Raw genomic sequence first — 17,746 nt, 5'->3', positions numbered from 1 at the left:
CATATTTCGTAGTGTTAGTATTGTTTATAGTTTATTTAGCAATATCGGATATTGATAAGGTTCAATTAATAGGTATATGTGATTGTATTTTGGATTCTGGTTAATAACATTGGATCCAAGAAGTAATTCTTTGGTTTAAGTAAACACCTAAAAATATATTTTGTAAATCAATATAGGTGTTTATAAAGTATGCAAAAGAAGTAAACCGAAATTTACATCAAAAATATTGTTATTTAATAATGTATAACGCTACAGAATTCCAGCAGTTAATATTGAGAGTAAGAAGGATTATGTTGGAATATGATTATATCATTTTCAATTAAGTGGTAAAATACTTTTTATCATGTAACTTATTGTTTAAAATGTGTTTTTCTGTTTATATCGAAAAACACTATTTAAGAAATATATTCATTTTAATTATATTATTTACTATATATGTCTAAATAAAGTAATCGTCTTTACATCTTAAACACTGTATAACAATGTCTAACTCTCTTGAATCCCAATAACATCCAACACATAATATTTTTGGTATGGAACTTAATTTGTATTAGAAAGAACATTCGAAAGATTGTTGTAGACGAGATTGACTTTATACTCATCTACAAGTTTGCTAACTAGAAATTATACATAACACTGAGCAACTGCTAGTTGCATACCTGTGAATATCGGTTCGATGCATAATCTCTAATAGTTAGCCAGCATTACTTAAGTGTATCGTACTCCTAAGTTGGTTTACAACACCTGGTAGCGTATTTTTATTATTGTTTTTATCCCACTGTTTCGGTTATTTTGTCACTATGTCTTCTCCTGTTGCTGTCATGCCAGTTGAAATTAAAGTTCCTCATGTCTTTACTGGTGAGCGTAAAGATATGAGGAACTTTAATTTTTTTGCAATCCCTCGAAGTGCAGTTTGTCGTAAAACGTGTTACGAACGAGTATGAACGTATCTGTCATTTGGCTGCTAATTTATATGGTCCGGCCTTAGACTGGTTCATGACCTTCTCTGGCAATCACGATGTGTCCTCGTTAACGCAAAAAGACAAGATCGAAGCCTACGTTTCAACCTTTGACCGTTACCGCAAACTCCTACCACCACGTTCCTTGAGTGATGATGTTTTAATCAATCTTTTTCATTAAAGGGTTAAAACTCGCAAAGACTTACGTTTAAGAACCGTTATCCTCGTTCTACGAAGCAACCCAGTTGGCTATTCGTGCAGAACACTGCTGTTACTCCCCTGGTATCTCTCCATTATTAGATGATAATTCCATCCCTACGGTCGATGTCGATGGTGATGTCATTATGGCTATTTCCTCTACACCTCGCCGTGTTTCGTCTCGTTCCAGATACAACACCACATCTTATCATCCTCGTAGCTCATTTGTAAGTGCTTCCCTAGTTGCTAAACACCACTGGCCCACCTATTCGGTAACCCCATTTAAGTGGAAAGGTGCTCTTCCAGGATCTGCTCAATCAACCCTGGCTACTACATGCCGTATCCAAGTCCAAGATCAGTTACTCAAGGTTGCTGCGTATGTGGCACCCGAACGTGTCATGATCGGTTAGCCTATTATGAAAGACCTCTTAGATTTAGTATGTCCCTCTGAATCCTTATCCATAGCTGTTGACTGTCTACACGAAGGCACTATTCCTGATTATTATGGTTCAGAACTTGCCGAAGTATTTGTACTTACCCTAGATTCTACCCTCGCCTCTGATTCCTTTACGCTGTTACCTGCTGATATCCGCCAAGATTTTGCTACTACTGTAACTGATACTCTTCCTCCGAATGCTGGTACTAAGTCATACTCACATGAGATTATCTTAAAGGAGGGAGGACGACCACCTCGTTTAGCTCCGTACTGTTTAACACAGAAATTAGAGAAAGAATGCCGCCAAATTGTTGAAGATTTGTTAAAAAATCAGTTTATCAGTAAGAGTAAATCTCCATACTCATCACCTGTACTATTAGTTAAGAAAAAGACGGTAGTTTTAGGATGGTTGTCGATTTCAGAGAGTTAAACAAAGTTACAGTTAAGGATCCCTTTCCATTACCTCGAATAGACGATTTGTTAAGTAAACTCGGCGATTGTGCTCTTTTTACCACTCTGGATCTACATTCGGGCTATCATCAGATTCCACTAGATCTGGATAGTGAAGAAATGACCGGCTTTACTACCCCTTTTGGCCACCATCAATACAAAGTAATGCCGTTTGGCTTATGTAACGCCCCAGCTACCTTTTCTAGATACATGCAACGGTTATTAGGCAATATTCCTAATGTTTTGTTTTGTTTACTTAGATGATATCCTAATTTCCTCGAAAGATAAGGAATCACATCTTCAAGATATCCGCAAAGTGTTACAAATCTTGAAGAAGGAAAATTTGGTATGCAAAAAGAAGAAATGTCATTTCTTACAAGAGTCTGTAGAATTCCTAGGATTCAGATTGGGTAAAAACGGTATTATGGTACAACAAGAAAAAATTCGAGCAGTATGCCCACGCCAAACACAATTAAATCAGCTCAATCCTTTCTGTGAATGGTAAACTATTATAGGAAATTTATTCCCCAGTGCTCATTGTTGTCCAAACCTATTATTGAATTTATTTCTAAAAAATGTGATTGGTCCAAGAAACAAGATCAAGCGGTTATTACTCTAAAACAAAAATTATGCTCAGCACCCGTACTAGTCCCATTTATTCCTGGTGACGAATACCGTCTTTCTACAGATGCTAGCACTATCGCTCTTGGTGTGGTACTAGAACGTTTGGGACAACTTGTTGGTGTAATTGATTATTTTTCAAAAACTACTCAAGCACATTATCCGGTTGGAGAAATAGAGTTGTTGTATATCATTCAAAACTTACAACACTTCAAATACTATCTACATGGACACCACTTCATCTTAAGAACTGATCATATATCCTTATTGGCATACAGAAATAAGAAAGAACCCTCTGCAAGAATTTCACGATGGTTAGATTTCTTAGCTGAGTTTGATTTCACCTTAGAATACATTAAAGGATCACTTAATCATGTCGCAGATACCTTAAGTAGACCGGCTACGAAAAATGAAATTACCACTAACGAAGTTAATAAAGTTGCAATAATTGAAGAAATTGAAGATCCAACTTTGGTATTTCCAATAAACAGTATAGAGAGAATCAGCCCAGTTGATTGGTATGAAGATTGGATCCAAGACCCCTGGTCCGTTGCAGTTTTGGTACATTTAGGTTTGATTCAAGATGTCAAGATTAATCCTACTGATAAGTCGTTGTTTGATAAGTATATTAAGAAACTCAAGCTGTCCAAAAAAGCTATGGCTCGATACAAGTTTGATGACCAAATATTATATTATGATGATAGAGTCTGTATACCCCGCTCCAGACGTACCGAACTACTAAACATTTATCACGATAACATATTACATGGTGGTCATTTTGGTGAAGTTACTACGATTAATAAAATATGCCCTAATTACTATTGGCCTTCAATGACGGTAGATATTCGTACTTATATCAAAGGATGTTTACAATGCCAAATTATGAAAAAATTTAGACCTAAGAAAGATGGACAACTGGAACCATTAGATATTCCACAAGGACGTTGGCTAGAATTGTCAATTGATTTTGTTACCAGACTTCCAACTACTCAATCTCAGAACGACATGATCATGGTTGTAGTTGATAGGTTTTCTAAAAGAGCCCATTTCATCGCCACTCAAATATCCTTAGGATCGGTCGGTACGTTAGACTTATTTTATCGGTTTATTTTTGCTTATCATGGTTTTCCAAGAACGATTGTTTCAGATAGAGATATTAGATTCACCAGCTCGTTTTACAAAGAAGTGACAGAAAGACTAGGCATCAAATTATTACTATCTTCCTCTAATCATCCACAAACAGATGGTCAGACGGAAAGCGTTAACAAAACCTTAGGTCGGTTACTAAGAAGTTACCGTTCACAAGATCAAGATAATTGGGACCATCTTCTCCCTCAGGTTGAATTCGTTTACAATTCCACATTCCAACGTTCTATTCAAGCTTCACCATTTGAAGTAGATTTAGGTTATGTACCCAACGAACCATTACTAGACATTGGTAATGAGCTGTCGGCGCGTAATCTATCCGCTGTTGACTTATCAAAAACCATCAAGGCGATTTCTCTAAGAACTACAGATTTTCTCAAGCAATCACAAGAGGACATGGAATCACATGCGAATGAAACTCGAACGGCCAATGATTACAAACTCAGTGAATATGTGTTACTTCACCGTGATGCATATTTTACTGGGGGAAAGTACTTAAAGATCCAACCCATATTTTTAGGACAATTTAAGATTGTAAAAATAGGAAAAAACACCGTTGAACTTGATCTACCATCCTCCTTTAAGAAACATAGGGTTATCAATATAAAATGGATAAAAAAGTTTGTATTAGACAAAGATAGGTACCCAAAAAGTCTACCAAGAACCTCGATTGAACGAATACAACGTGCTCAGGAAATAATTGCAGTCATAGGGTACGATGTGGAAAGCCACGAATACTACTGCAAGATGAAAGATGTTGATCCCACTCTAACCTGTACATACTCGTTAGAAGAATTTAATAAGTTAACAAGCTCAAAGAAATCTTCGTTGTTAAACAATTTCAATACGCTTGTGAATACAAATTAAAGAGGGGAAGATGTTGTAGACGAGATTGACTTTATACTCATCTACAAGTTGCTAACTAGAAATTATACATAACACTGAGCAACTGCTAGTTGCATACCTGTGAATATCGGTTCAATGCATAATCTCTACTAGTTAGCCAGCATTACTCAAACTGTGCACTCCTACCCTTATAAGTAAGTTTACAAACAGTCCAATTAAAGTAAAATGGGAAAGCTGGCGTTGACCTTTGAAAAGTATTTAAAGGCCAGCTTTTCCAGACTTAAGACATAAATTTATAGTTCTTTTATATAGTTATTTAGTTTAAAAAGAACAACAATTATATTCGTAAGTTCGAAGTATTAACTGGTGTTAAGTTAATAAGATTGTTAAGTTAAGTTTTGGTAATTACTATTTAAGTGTATCATACTCCTAAGTTGGCTTATAACAGATGGAAATTAAGCGGATTTAGCTCAGTTGGGAGAGCGCCAGACTGAAGAATACTTTGGTTAAAGATATCTGGAGGTCCTGTGTTCGATCCACAGAATTCGCATTTTCTTTTTTGTTGATTTTTTTTGACTCGGCGCGTGATCTGCGTCACTAAATAAATGACAGAAAAAAAAACAAGAAAGATTAAATTAAAATAAACTAAGATTGAATAGACAATAGCAACTTGTGGTAGATCCAGACGAGGCATGTGACGGACAGTTGGTCAGGCCATGTGAATCTGAGAAGTCGGAGATTACAAGAGATCTAAGGTAATTAAAAGAGTGAGGCTGTAGGTTCACGATTAGGAAAGGACAGAGTGGCTTTAGAACGCTCCCCCCCCCCCCCCCCCCTAAAACCGTGGGATGATAGGTAAATGTTTAGGCACTATCATCGACATAGACTATGCGAGAAGCTTGTGTGTGGTGAGACATAGGTCTTATACAAGAGGAACGTCCTGAGAAGATGAATATTCAAAATGAGTATTCTGTTTAACGAAACAACCAAATTTTATATTAATTCCTGGCTCAATTCAAAAATCAGGTAACATATATATTCATATAGCAAGAATTAGAATAGACCGTAGTAAAATCTACGACAACATAGACTCAAGCATGTAGTTGTATAGTTTTAATAAATATTTCGGTGTTAAACTAGCAACCAAAAAAAAAAAAGAAAAAAAGATATGAAATTGAGAATAGCATTGTTATATTGTCCTGTCACACAGTGACTATCCCTTATGTCTATACCAATAAAAAGTCTCTTCAAGATTCTTTATCGGCGAATGATCAAGAGAAGTTGTATTTGGTTCCACATTCTTTTGTTGTAGTATTTGAACATTAGACCGTCAAATTGACATGGGGTTTTATTTACATGGTGCAACTGTCCACATGTATAACATCTGCTTTCATCTTTGATCCATTTGAACGCTTCTGGCGTCCAAAATCTACCGCTTATAGTATAGTCTTCTTTGTATAAGTAAGGGTTTGTATGATGTGGCCATCCGAAACTTTGTTTAGCTCTCTTTGTGATTGGGGTAAAGTTGGTCCAGTTTTCTCGGGAAACCGTGGTAACTTGATTAAAATTAACATAAGGTAAGGTTCTTTCGTATTTGCTAGTTGTCTCTACTCTCTTTGGATCTTTTCCGTTGCTTGTATTTACTTTGGTATCAATTGTTCTTATTTTGTTTAACGCGTCTTCTAAATCCTTTTCAGTGACATCTCTTAAATTTGTAACGTTTAATAATATTTTTTTTTGTTTGATTTGTGGTAGACAGCAAAGATTGGCAATTTCTAATATGTTATTTGGCGTCCACTGGTTCCAAATTTGTTTTAATTTTACTTCTAAGTAATCAAAATCGCTAACTTGTTGGTACAAGTCAAATTCTGGGTTAAATCTTTCAACAGAATATCTTGCATCGAAAGCTTCTTGAATATCAGGCGAAAACATGGCTAGTTTCATTAATTCTAAACCTCTTTTAGTTTTAGCTACTGTTAATGCAGCTCTCAGAAATTCCGTTGTATTTTCAAATTTGCTCATGAACATTGTCTTTAACAGAACTGATTTAAAGTTTCTTACCAAATGGTCCCATCCTGTTAGACAGTGGATAAATTGTTGTATTAGGATATCAGGATCATTGTATCTTCCTCCTACGTTTAGTAAACTCCTTACATTAAGGTTGATATATTTAATAAAGGTATTTGCGATTTCTAATTTGCTCCAACCTACATCTCTTGTAGCAATTTTTTGTAGAAAACTTTGCACAAATTCGATTGGGTCTTCACCAAGATGAAATGTTTTTTTGATTCTTCAAAACAGCGGCAGTGACGCTGATTTGACCCCTCTTAGCTTCCTATTGTTCAAAAGGTTTCATGGTGAAATATCCAAATAACTCAGGTGAAAATCATGTGCCATATCTCCACGAATTGACCATTTTGAAACGCCCTTTTTCCTTCATCAGCTTTACAATATTCATACCCGTTGTATTTTTATCATTTAATATGAATTCATATCTGTTTCCCACAGTCTCATTGAGATATGTAGAACTTTTATGGGGCCATGCCTCTAAATAGTCGTCATCGTCCAGCAGTGCTTCTGAGGCAGTTCTTTTGTTAGTTTCTTGAATTGGTTGCGGTACAATTGCTGGGCTTAAGATAGTCTGAGTTTGGGTTAGTGATGGTAATGACTGTTCACTTGGATTTCTTTTGGTTGAAGTTCCTGTAGGTATATTCAAATGACTATCACTTAGATTATTATTTTCTTGATTTGGCATATTATTTGTAGTAATATTATCTACGGAGTTCATAGTAAAGTATAGCGTGTTTGGCTTGTTTAATTATTTGGTCGACAATTTTGCGTTAGTATGGTAATATATTGGTGCTTAAATATATATTCGAATAATGATCTCTTTCATCTTATGCTGTCACTCCCATTTTTAATCACAGTTTTGGTATGGTAACTTTAACTTCCTATTTAAGACTACTACTTCTCCTGTATTCCTAGGGATCTTGAAGCCGGTTGTTTCTAAATCATTTTGCTTTTTTAACCACCCGCCTGTAAAAATTTTGTAATGATGTTAATATAAAAACTCTGTACCATAAGCGCCAAAACCCAGCTGGCTTGTTTTATTCCCTTTTGAATATCTTACGGATATATATTCATAGATTTAGTAGTTCAAGTACTCAAATTAGATAACTAGTTTCGAAATCTAAACGATTAAAAGCTTATTGCTATGCTCGTTCAAATACTTGGTTTTGCTGTAAAGATATCCAAACGTTTAAATGTTTATTGCTATCAAATACTCGACTTTGTTTTAACTTAAAAATCTATAAACATTTCAATACTCATCGCGATATTTGCTGGAATATGGATTATATCATTTTCTATTAAGTGGTAAAAGACTTTTTATCACGTGACTTATTATTTAAAATGTGTTTTTCTGTTTATATCGAAAAAACACTATTTAAGAAATATATTCATTTTAATTATATTATTTACTATATATGTCTAAATAAAGTAATCGTCTTTACATCTTAAACACTGTATAACAGTGTCTAACTCTCTTGAATCCCAGTAACATCACACACATAATTTTTTGGTATGGAACTTGATTAGTATTAGAAAGAAAATTCAAAAGATAGAAATTAAGCGGATTTAGCTCAGTTGGGAGAGCGCCAGACTGAAGAATACTTTGGTTAAAGATATCTGGAGGTCCTGTGTTCGATCCACAGAATTCGCATTTTCTTTTTTGTTGATTTTTTTTGACTCGGCGCGTGATCTGCGTCACTAAATAAATGACAGAAAAAAAAAACAAGAAAGATTAAATTAAAATAAACTAAGATTGAATATATAATTTGCCGCTGATTAAAGTCACTGCATGCAAATATTCTTAATAAAACCCGCTTAAATTATATGGAACGTAATTTGAACTAAGGATTAATATAAAATTATATTGGGTTGCTAAATAGAATATTCATTCTGGGTATTCAATATAGTGAAACACTCTTTTCATATAAGATAGATAAGATATATATATATAACTTATAAACTGAATTGTTCTATAGTTTGGCTATGATTTATATCGAATATCTATCTGATAATTACATTAATAAAATGTTATTCATACTAATACAAATTTTAAGTTGAAGAATGTGGCCAGTAGTTTGAATATTGACAATCTATTTCTCTTTTTTCTGTTATGTATGGAACCAATGAAGATAGAATGACAACCTTCTAAATAATGGTGACAGGGGTATGAACTATTATAAGGATTGTTCTATTTTCTTACCAGATACGGTAATGATTCTAACTCCAAGTAAAACAGCAACACAATTACAGTAACTACATTACTTGCCATTGTATAATTAACCAATGCACTTTGTCCTACATGGTAGTTTTACAAGTTGCTATGCGATAGGGGATCCCAAGTCTCTCTCTTCTTTTCCAAGTTCAAATTTGACCTTAACTTCGAATAACTCTACCCATACCTTCACTCTCTCTTAAAACTATCATATCCATTCCATTTAAAAAACTTATTGGCACTCCACTTATAGAATGGCTCTTGACATTCAAACAACCTTCGACTCCCTCATAATATTCATTTCCATAACTAATACTGACTACCCAACAACCAAACACTTCTCTAACTTTTCTTATCATCTTATTCAATTCATCGTACATTTGAGAATTACCCTTTTGATCTTCATTAAAATCTTGTAAGTATGAAACATTATCAATAAATATACCATCTAATCTTCTTTGTATTACTTCATCAACATTTTCAAATTGCTGACATCGTCTTAATGCTACAATTGGTGTTTCAATCAATTGTGACAAAAAATTATTTAATTCTTTAATATTACTGATACAATTTAAATAATTGATTTTCTTCTTTTGCTTCATATTCATCATTTCAATAGTGCCTAACCAAATAGATACTATATCAATAATTAAAACGTTTCCAACATCTTCCATCATTAACATTGTTGTTAATAACGATCGTTTCAAAGGAGTGATTTCGAAGCCATATTCTATTAGATGTAATTTCGATATTTTACTAGTATCAAGATTCTCATTAGGTTTAATACCGGGTGGTAATTGATAATATTGATAATTTGGTTTATAAAACTACACAAAATTTGTTAGTACAATGTATTTATATTTTAAAAGTCGTAGTTCCACATACCTTAGAAAGTGGATATATTTTACAATTCTTTAATATTTCCATTTCTGTTGGATTTTTCTCTTCGCAATGGGCTTTAATGAGAGATTCAATGTTGTTTTTTTATTTATAAAAATCCGTTTAGAAAAGGAAAAAAAAAATAAAATAAAATAATTAAAATAAATAGATTCAACATAGATACAATTACCCTAGACTAGATCCATACGCTCATTCAATATGGGAAATTTTAAATATTATTTCCGTACCGTTACACTTTCATTACTTCTATTAGTATCTGCTCTATATGGTACTATTGCCTCTATAGTTTTAAATGTCATTGGTAAGAAACATCTATCTCAATGGGCTACTGCTAGATTTTATTATAATTTAGTGAAATATGTTTTAGGAATTGAAATTCGCGTCATTAATGAAGATATTTTAACTAAACATGTTCCATGTATCTTTGTTTCTAACCATCAAAGTACTCTTGATATTTTGATGCTGGGTAGAATGTTTCCTAAGGGATGCACTGTTACTGCCAAGAAATCTTTGAAGTATATTCCCTTTTTAGGCTGGTTTATGGCTTTAAGTGGTACATATTTCTTGGAAAGATCTAGTAGAGAGAAGAGTGTGGCCACTTTGAATAAAGGGTTGGAAGATGTTAAACGCAAGAAACAATCATTATGGATTTTCCCAGAGGGGACAAGATCATACTCCCAAGATTTGATCATTGCACCATTCAAGAAGGGTGCATTCCATTTGGCTCAACAAGGCAAATTGCCAATTGTACCAATTGTTGTATCTAATACTAGTACTGTAGTTGCCAGTAAATGGAAAGTTTTCAATAGAGGTGAAATTGTAGTAAAAGTATTACCACCAATGGCTACTGATCAATTATCTAGTGAAGGTGTTAGTAAATTTAGTACTGAAATCCATGATTTGATGGTGAATGAATTACAAACGATTGGATACTCTAAAGTGATTAATGATACTAATTTACCACCTCATGCAGAAAAATATTTACTCAACAAAAATTAAATTAACAATAACTTGTAATATTATATATATATATATGTAAATATGTGTATTTAATCTTTTTGAATATGCTTCAAAAACGAATCGATTTCATTTGGTGAACCTAACCAGATGGAAGATTTATCATGGATAGAGTTTGGTTTCAAATCCAAGATACGGTTCCCCTTGTCATCGACTGCTTTCCCACCAGCTTGCTCCATTAAAAATGCCATGGGGAAAGCTTCATAAAGAAGTCTTAATTTCCCATTTGGAGATTTCTTATCACATGGGTAGGCAAATAGCCCACCGTATAGGAATGTTCTATGTACATCTGCGACCATAGACCCTACATATCTTGCAGTGTAAGGCTTGTTGTCTTTTTGTTTGGAAGGATCCTTTAAAGAAGAAATAAACGAAGTGATTTGTTCAGTCCAATAATAAGAATTACCTTCATTGATGGAATAGATGGATCTTTGAACAGGAACTTTCAAATCTGGATGGGTCAAGATGAATTCACCCAAATTATTATCTAACGTAAACCCATCTACACCAGACCCTGTGGTCAAGACTAGATGTGTAGAGGCACCGTACATTGCATAACATGCAGCTACCATTTCATGACCGTATCTTAATACATCATCGAGTGTACCTTTGGATCCTGGTTTCAATTTGAAAATAGACACAATAGTCCCCACAGAGACACCTGCATCCAAATTGGATGAACCATCAATGGGGTCACAACACACGACATAAGTACCTGCATTATTTTGGAAATAAATCAAATCTTCTTGTTCTTCTGAAACCAACAGTTTGACGTTTTTGGAACCTTTCATAGTGTTGATGAAAATTTCATCACCTAGAACATCCAATTTTTTTTGAACATCCCCTGTGGCGTTAGAAATACCTTCACCTGCTAACCCCAACAGATTAATCAATTCAGATTTTCTAATGGTTTGTGAAATAAATTTAAAGGCAAATTGTAATGAGTTTAATAAAAGTGTGAATTCACCAGTGGTGACGACGTTGAACTTATTATTATGATTTAGAGCATTTTTTTTTTGGTTGAATTGAATTTGACTATTGATTAAGAATCTGGGTAATGTGATGACATCCGTGTCGAAAGTTTCAGAAGCTTGACTACCTCTTCTATCTGTGATTACTGTTCCTGGCATAACGTATTTGGTGTATATATATTTATATATATATATATGGATGTGTTTGTGTTTGTGTTTGTGTTTGTGTTTGTGCTTTATTTTGCTTGCAATTTGATTTGCAATTCACTTATCTGTAAAAAAGAGATAAATAATTGCAGGGTAATCTATACAAACTACAACAACCCCCCTATTTATATATACTCACAATTAGCTCGAATTGCCTTCTTGAATCAACCTTAGGTTCCCGCCGGTATAAGTAAATAACACCAATATTGAATACTAGAGAATATACAATAGACGGTATACAATAGATACTACTACTTAATAAGAATAATAATAAAAAAAAACAACGCAGCTTCGAGGTTAGTAAGCAGGGATGTCCTGCATGTTTTTCTATGGAAATTTGCTTATAAAACAAATATAAATATATAGTATAACAATACTGCGAGAGTCGGCTTAATAGCCTGTCCTATTTTTTTCCTTTGTATTATGTGATTTTTATTATGCTACATTTTTTTTTTAGTACTGTAAGTTTTAAGAATAACAATCACCCCACAGGTCTTTTTGTGGGGCACAGGCCACCCCGGAGTCCGTGCACCCTCCGGTGGTCCGAAATTCAGCCCCGCGTTAAATTAGATTGTGTCAGCCGCACGTAGCCGCCGATCCATTGATGCGTCGGCGTTTTCCGTTGTCCCCGAAACATCCGTGCATTCTGGGTTCCGTTGGTCCGAAGATATGTTCACGTGACACATTCTTTCACGTGACAAAACTGTAGCACTCACGTGACACGATTTTCTGGGCACGTTCCACGTGACACTAATTCCAGACCACGTTTACCCGGCTTTTGAGTTACTTGAAAGAATTACCCGCGTTTCACTCTGCGGGGCTTTCCCCAAACAGGAAATAAAAAAGAACTTACGTGCTGGTCTTGTTTGTTTCTATTTTTGGACTCAGCCCCGAAAAGATCTGCACGGCCAGCACGTGGTCCAGCACACACAGCCAGTACACCCAGCATCCATTGCACAGAAAATGCCGCACGCACCGCACATACCGGATCGGGTAATACCAGCACCAGAGAACACCACGCACAAAAGCTTTTGGTGGGCCGTGGACTGTGACATGGGCAAAAATAAAAAATTTGCCTGTTCTGGCTATTTCTTTTTTTTTAATTTTTTCAATTTGCTTTGTTTGCTTCGGCTGTTCTGTTGCTTGTCTTGTAGTTGTACGTGCATTTCTCAGCTGCCGCCTTACTACACGGCGTACTACATGGCGTATTACATGGCGTACTACATAGCGCACTGAGTTTTCGTGGCCAATTTCAATTGTACTTGTAATAGTAATTGTTATTGCAATGGTTACTTGTTATTTCAAGTTTCGTGGCTATTTGATTTTCGTGGTCGAGTGTTATTGGTAAACAATACGATTTTTCTTTTCTTTTGAAATTTCAAAATTTCAGTAAATATTTATATCACCTAGATATATACACATATATTTATATATATATATATATAAGTGAAATATTTTTTTTTGATTCTAAAAATTGTTTACATTACCCTTTTATATTTTGAAATTTTTTCTTTTCTAAGTTCATTTTAGATCTCACCTCTTTGACTTTGATTTCTTCAATCTCAAGCATCAACAGTTTTTTTTTCTCAGAAAAAGTATTAACAAATAATGAAAGGTTTAATTTTAGTAGGTGGTTATGGTACCAGATTAAGACCTTTAACTTTGACTGTTCCAAAGCCATTGGTCGAATTCGGTAACAGACCAATGATCTTACACCAAATCGAAGCTTTGGCTAATGCTGGTGTCACCGATATCGTCTTGGCTGTCAACTACAGACCAGAAGTTATGGTTGAAACTTTGAAGAAATACGAAAAGGAATACGGTGTCAATATCACTTTCTCTGTTGAAACTGAACCATTAGGTACTGCTGGTCCTTTGAAATTAGCCGAAAACGTCTTGAAGAAGGACAAATCCCCATTCTTTGTCTTAAACTCTGATGTCATCTGTGACTATCCTTTCAAGGAATTAGCTGCCTTCCACATGGCTCATGGTGGTCAAGGTACCATTGTTGCCACCAAGGTCGATGAACCATCCAAATACGGTGTCATTGTTCATGACTTGGCCACTCCAAACTTGATTGATAGATTTGTTGAAAAGCCAGTCGAATTCGTCGGTAACAGAATTAACGCCGGTTTATATATCTTAAACCCAGAAGTCATTGATTTGATTGAATTGAAACCAACCTCCATTGAAAAGGAAACTTTCCCAATCTTGGTTCAAAACAAATCCTTATACTCCTTTGATTTAGAAGGTTACTGGATGGATGTCGGTCAACCAAAGGATTTCTTGGCCGGTACCACTTTATATTTGAACTCTTTAGCCAAGAGAGAACCAGCTAAATTAGCCAAGGGTACCAACGTTGTTGGTTCCGTCTTGGTCGACTCTACTGCCAAGATCGCCTCTACTGCCAAGATCGGTCCAAACGTTACCATTGGTCCAAACGTTATCATTGGTGATGGTGCCAGAATCGCCGGTTCTGTCATCTTGGCCAACTCTAACGTCAAAGACCATGCTTTAGTTAAAAACACTATTGTCGGTTGGAACTCTACTGTCGGTAAATGGGCCCGTTTAGAAGGTTGTACCGTCTTGGGTGATGACGTCGAAGTTAAAGATGAAGTTTACGTTAACGGTGGTAAGGTCTTGCCTCACAAGACTATTTCTGATAATGTTCCAAAGGAAGCCATTATTATGTAATGTAACTAACGCATAACGCATATTATTATTATTATCACTATTATTACTATTATTTTTCAACCCCCTCTTCACAATCACAATTTCAATTTTTTCAATTTCAAAATTTATAATGCTACTTTTTTTTTTATTAATATTTATCATTATTTAACTATTTAATTTATGAACTGATGTACTCGCTTACTTTTTTTTTTTTATCCCTTCCTCTTAGGCGCCCGCGCCTAAAAGTTGATATTTTTCTTGTTATAAAATAAATAAATTACATACACATATTTATGCGGTGGAGGGGAAAGGGGTAGGGGGTTCATTATTGAGCTTCTGCTAAGATGCGATCCAAAACTGAATCGACTTCATTTAGAGGAACTTGAGCTCCAGAACTGATGATACTTCGATACTTCATCAATTTACTATTTTCTCCTTGGACCTTGTAGGCTAGGATTTTATCAATTGTTACAAATTGTAATTTTTTCATAGCATCCAATTTTTTAATCAAAACTTGATCGTTTGAACTTCGAGATGACGACCCATCACACTCTCGTAAAGTCTGCATAATCCTTTCATGTTGAAGCCTTATTAATATATCTTTTAGTTCAATTTCTCTTTGTATTAGATTCGTTTTCAATTCATCCAATTGATGTTCTTTTAAATTCAAAATATCATCGATATCTTTACCATCGGAACTCGAAATGTCCATATTATTCATCGTTTGGAATCTATAATGCTCGATCTTTAATTTCAAAGTTTTAATCAATTGATTTAATTCATTGATGTTTTCATCAGATGTCATAATGTAATCCTTATATTTATGAGAAAGATTGTTCAACGACGTGACGATATTCGGTATCGTATCGATTAAAGTCTTGGCCGCTATGGAAGGTTTGTTTGTCATGGTTTTTGGCGGATCATTCGGTGCTAATCCTTGTTTATTCCTTCTATCTTGTAAAGCACCATTCTCTAAAAGGATTCTAATGAAAATTTCATCATGATTTCGATTAGCAATATGTAATGCAGTATCACCATTAAAGTCTTGTAAATTTAAAAGTCTTTCACGATCAATATCGTTCAATTTGGAAAGAATCACATCTAAATAATATTTGGCCGATTGGGAACGCGATGTTTTTTTCATTAAATAATGAATACAAGATTGTAAATGATTATCCAAATCGAAAACAGTCTCATGTAACAATTGAAACACAATGGGGAAAGATTTATTTTGATAACAATTCTGAAATAGAATCGATTTGATCAAAGCTGTTTGACCTAGGTAATTCATGGCTCTAATATTGACACCTATATCATATAAAGCTTGAATGATGGGTAATACACCCATGGCACATGCCCAATGGAATGCAGTATGATATTCGTTATCTATGGGGGAATCAATATAGGGAGATGAGTTTGAAGGGGGTAATAATAATTCCACAGGGATATCCAATAATTTGGAATCGAGGTTATTTGTCGTTAAAAAGAAATCTATTAATTTTGATAAATAATCGTTAACTTTATCATTAATACCAATATCTGTAAGCAAGGAAGAAGCCCCTGAAGGTAGCATAGACGTGGAGGAAGACGTAGATAAAAACGGTAACCCCGTACTACTTCTTCTTCTCATTGTTAATTTCGATTTATTAGAATACCGTGGGATTAAAGGTATCAAAGGTGAAGTCAACGACACATTACTTGATTTTCTGGCAACAGCCGAATTTGAATTTTGATTAGCAGTAGCGGGGGCACTATCTGAGGGAGTTGCTGGGAAAATTGTCTTTGGTGAAGATATCGGTGTAGTAGGCGGTTGTACTGGGGAAGTCTTTGACATGGCAAGTTTGGAATCAGGTTTGAAAACACTCATTGTTGCATTACCACTACTTTTCCTTCTTCTTGTGTTCGGAGGTGATGAAACATTCGACGATGGTGCCGAAGAAGTTGGTGAAATAGAAAGACTTAGATTTTTGCTAGAGCCAAGTTTCCGTTGAATACCGCCAATGGATTTCCGCCTCTTAATTTTCTTGCTGAACCGTGAATCTGCAATGATCGTCGTGCCACCTTTTGTATTGGTAAAGGAAGCCGGCGTGGAAATTGAATTTACATTGGCACTACCAGCACTATTATGATGAGCATGTCTATGTTTTGGAGCCATTGGAGGAGGAGGAGAATTCGGAGAATGAACAAACTCAAACAACGGCTGGATCTCATCATAAACACCAAACTCTCTAGCAAGAGCCACTGCGTCTTCCAAAGGGATCCAGGTTCCTTGATACTTCCCAAACCCACCTTGCACTTTCTCATGGTGGTTATTATTAAGAATCTGACGCTCCAAGATCCTAGTCCTCTTGGCCTTGGGCAAATGAGCTGCCTTTAAGATATGTGTCGCGTTTACCCAATTATCAGTTTTCCGTTTCATAATGGATCCCGTTGGGTGCAAATATTCGTAGACATCGACCCCTGAATACTTGGCCGAATAAACCTGAGTGTTGAAATCCAAACTATTATGCTGATTATGTTTTGCAACTGGACCATTCTTTTGCCCCCTGAAACTGTTAAATTGCAAAGATTTATGCATCTCGGCAGGATCACGTGTGGGCAGTCCGGAGCTTGGCGGTCCGGAGCTGGGCGGCTCGACCATAGCATACATTTTTTGTTTTGTGAAGAAAGATGGGCGGTTAAAGCTGTAACTAGCAGACAATAAAAAATGTTAGCTGGAAAGATGTCGTGGCGGTCACGGGGTCTGGCCAATTTTTTTAACTGCGGCAAGAATAGTGGGTTAAAACGATCTTGCTTATATACGCGCCGGGCACGCTGTGGGGGTGCTGGGCCCCGTGGCGAATGTCGGCCCGAAAGGGGAAAGACCCCGCGACGCGCCACGCCATGTTCGTGTCCGGACAGGGTATGTCCGGACAGTCCATTACGTTTCCATTTCGGGCGTGACCCCTGTGACCGTGACACAATTTAAAGCCAAAAAAAGAAAGAATAAAAATAATTTAGAGATATTTAATATCTTAATTTAATTATATTGGAAGAAAAA

The 17,746-nt window shown here is 35.4% G+C and overlaps 7 protein-coding genes and 2 non-coding genes across 9 annotated transcripts; 5 read left to right on the top strand and 4 right to left on the bottom strand.

The window, feature by feature from the left end:
- Window positions 1–2,541: 2,541 nt before the first annotated feature.
- TBLA0A08180 (uncharacterized protein) lies at window positions 2,542–4,677 on the top strand (the record flags this gene model as incomplete). The annotated part of the gene is made up of 1 exon (XM_004178079.1): window positions 2,542–4,677. One exon carries the CDS (start codon window positions 2,542–2,544, stop codon window positions 4,675–4,677), a length of 2,136 nt encoding a protein of 711 aa, XP_004178127.1.
- A 438-nt stretch (window positions 4,678–5,115) lies between these two features.
- On the top strand, window positions 5,116–5,206 carry TBLA0Atrna11F. The gene is given in 2 exon segments: window positions 5,116–5,153; window positions 5,170–5,206. It is a non-coding gene; the product is annotated as a tRNA-Phe (tRNA).
- Window positions 5,207–5,913: 707 nt separating this feature from the next.
- TBLA0A08175 (uncharacterized protein) lies at window positions 5,914–6,684 on the bottom strand (the record flags this gene model as incomplete). The annotated part of the gene is made up of 1 exon (XM_004178078.1): window positions 5,914–6,684. The coding sequence occupies one exon, from the start codon at window positions 6,682–6,684 to the stop codon at window positions 5,914–5,916; it is 771 nt and encodes a 256-aa protein (XP_004178126.1).
- A 1,602-nt stretch (window positions 6,685–8,286) lies between these two features.
- TBLA0Atrna10F lies at window positions 8,287–8,377 on the top strand. The gene is given in 2 exon segments: window positions 8,287–8,324; window positions 8,341–8,377. It is a non-coding gene; the product is annotated as a tRNA-Phe (tRNA).
- A 722-nt stretch (window positions 8,378–9,099) lies between these two features.
- Window positions 9,100–9,865, bottom strand: PSY3 (Psy3p; the record flags this gene model as incomplete). The annotated part of the gene is made up of 2 exons (XM_004178077.1): window positions 9,100–9,765; window positions 9,824–9,865. 2 exons carry the CDS (start codon window positions 9,863–9,865, stop codon window positions 9,100–9,102), a joined length of 708 nt encoding a protein of 235 aa, XP_004178125.1.
- Window positions 9,866–10,036: 171 nt separating this feature from the next.
- SLC1 (1-acylglycerol-3-phosphate O-acyltransferase SLC1) lies at window positions 10,037–10,837 on the top strand (the record flags this gene model as incomplete). The annotated part of the gene is made up of 1 exon (XM_004178076.1): window positions 10,037–10,837. The coding sequence occupies one exon, from the start codon at window positions 10,037–10,039 to the stop codon at window positions 10,835–10,837; it is 801 nt and encodes a 266-aa protein (XP_004178124.1).
- A 50-nt stretch (window positions 10,838–10,887) lies between these two features.
- FBP1 (fructose 1,6-bisphosphate 1-phosphatase) lies at window positions 10,888–11,985 on the bottom strand (the record flags this gene model as incomplete). The annotated part of the gene is made up of 1 exon (XM_004178075.1): window positions 10,888–11,985. One exon carries the CDS (start codon window positions 11,983–11,985, stop codon window positions 10,888–10,890), a length of 1,098 nt encoding a protein of 365 aa, XP_004178123.1.
- Window positions 11,986–13,641: 1,656 nt separating this feature from the next.
- On the top strand, window positions 13,642–14,727 carry PSA1 (mannose-1-phosphate guanylyltransferase; the record flags this gene model as incomplete). The annotated part of the gene is made up of 1 exon (XM_004178074.1): window positions 13,642–14,727. One exon carries the CDS (start codon window positions 13,642–13,644, stop codon window positions 14,725–14,727), a length of 1,086 nt encoding a protein of 361 aa, XP_004178122.1.
- Window positions 14,728–15,031: 304 nt separating this feature from the next.
- On the bottom strand, window positions 15,032–17,356 carry TBLA0A08120 (uncharacterized protein; the record flags this gene model as incomplete). The annotated part of the gene is made up of 1 exon (XM_004178073.1): window positions 15,032–17,356. The coding sequence occupies one exon, from the start codon at window positions 17,354–17,356 to the stop codon at window positions 15,032–15,034; it is 2,325 nt and encodes a 774-aa protein (XP_004178121.1).
- Between the last annotated feature and the right edge of the window lie 390 nt (window positions 17,357–17,746).

Source organism: Henningerozyma blattae, chromosome 1 (genome assembly GCF_000315915.1).
Source record: "Henningerozyma blattae CBS 6284 chromosome 1, complete genome".
Lineage (NCBI taxonomy): Eukaryota > Fungi > Ascomycota > Saccharomycetes > Saccharomycetales > Saccharomycetaceae > Henningerozyma > Henningerozyma blattae.
The sequence above is the reverse complement of the archived record's forward strand: the minus strand, read 5'-3'. Positions and strand labels throughout refer to the sequence as shown.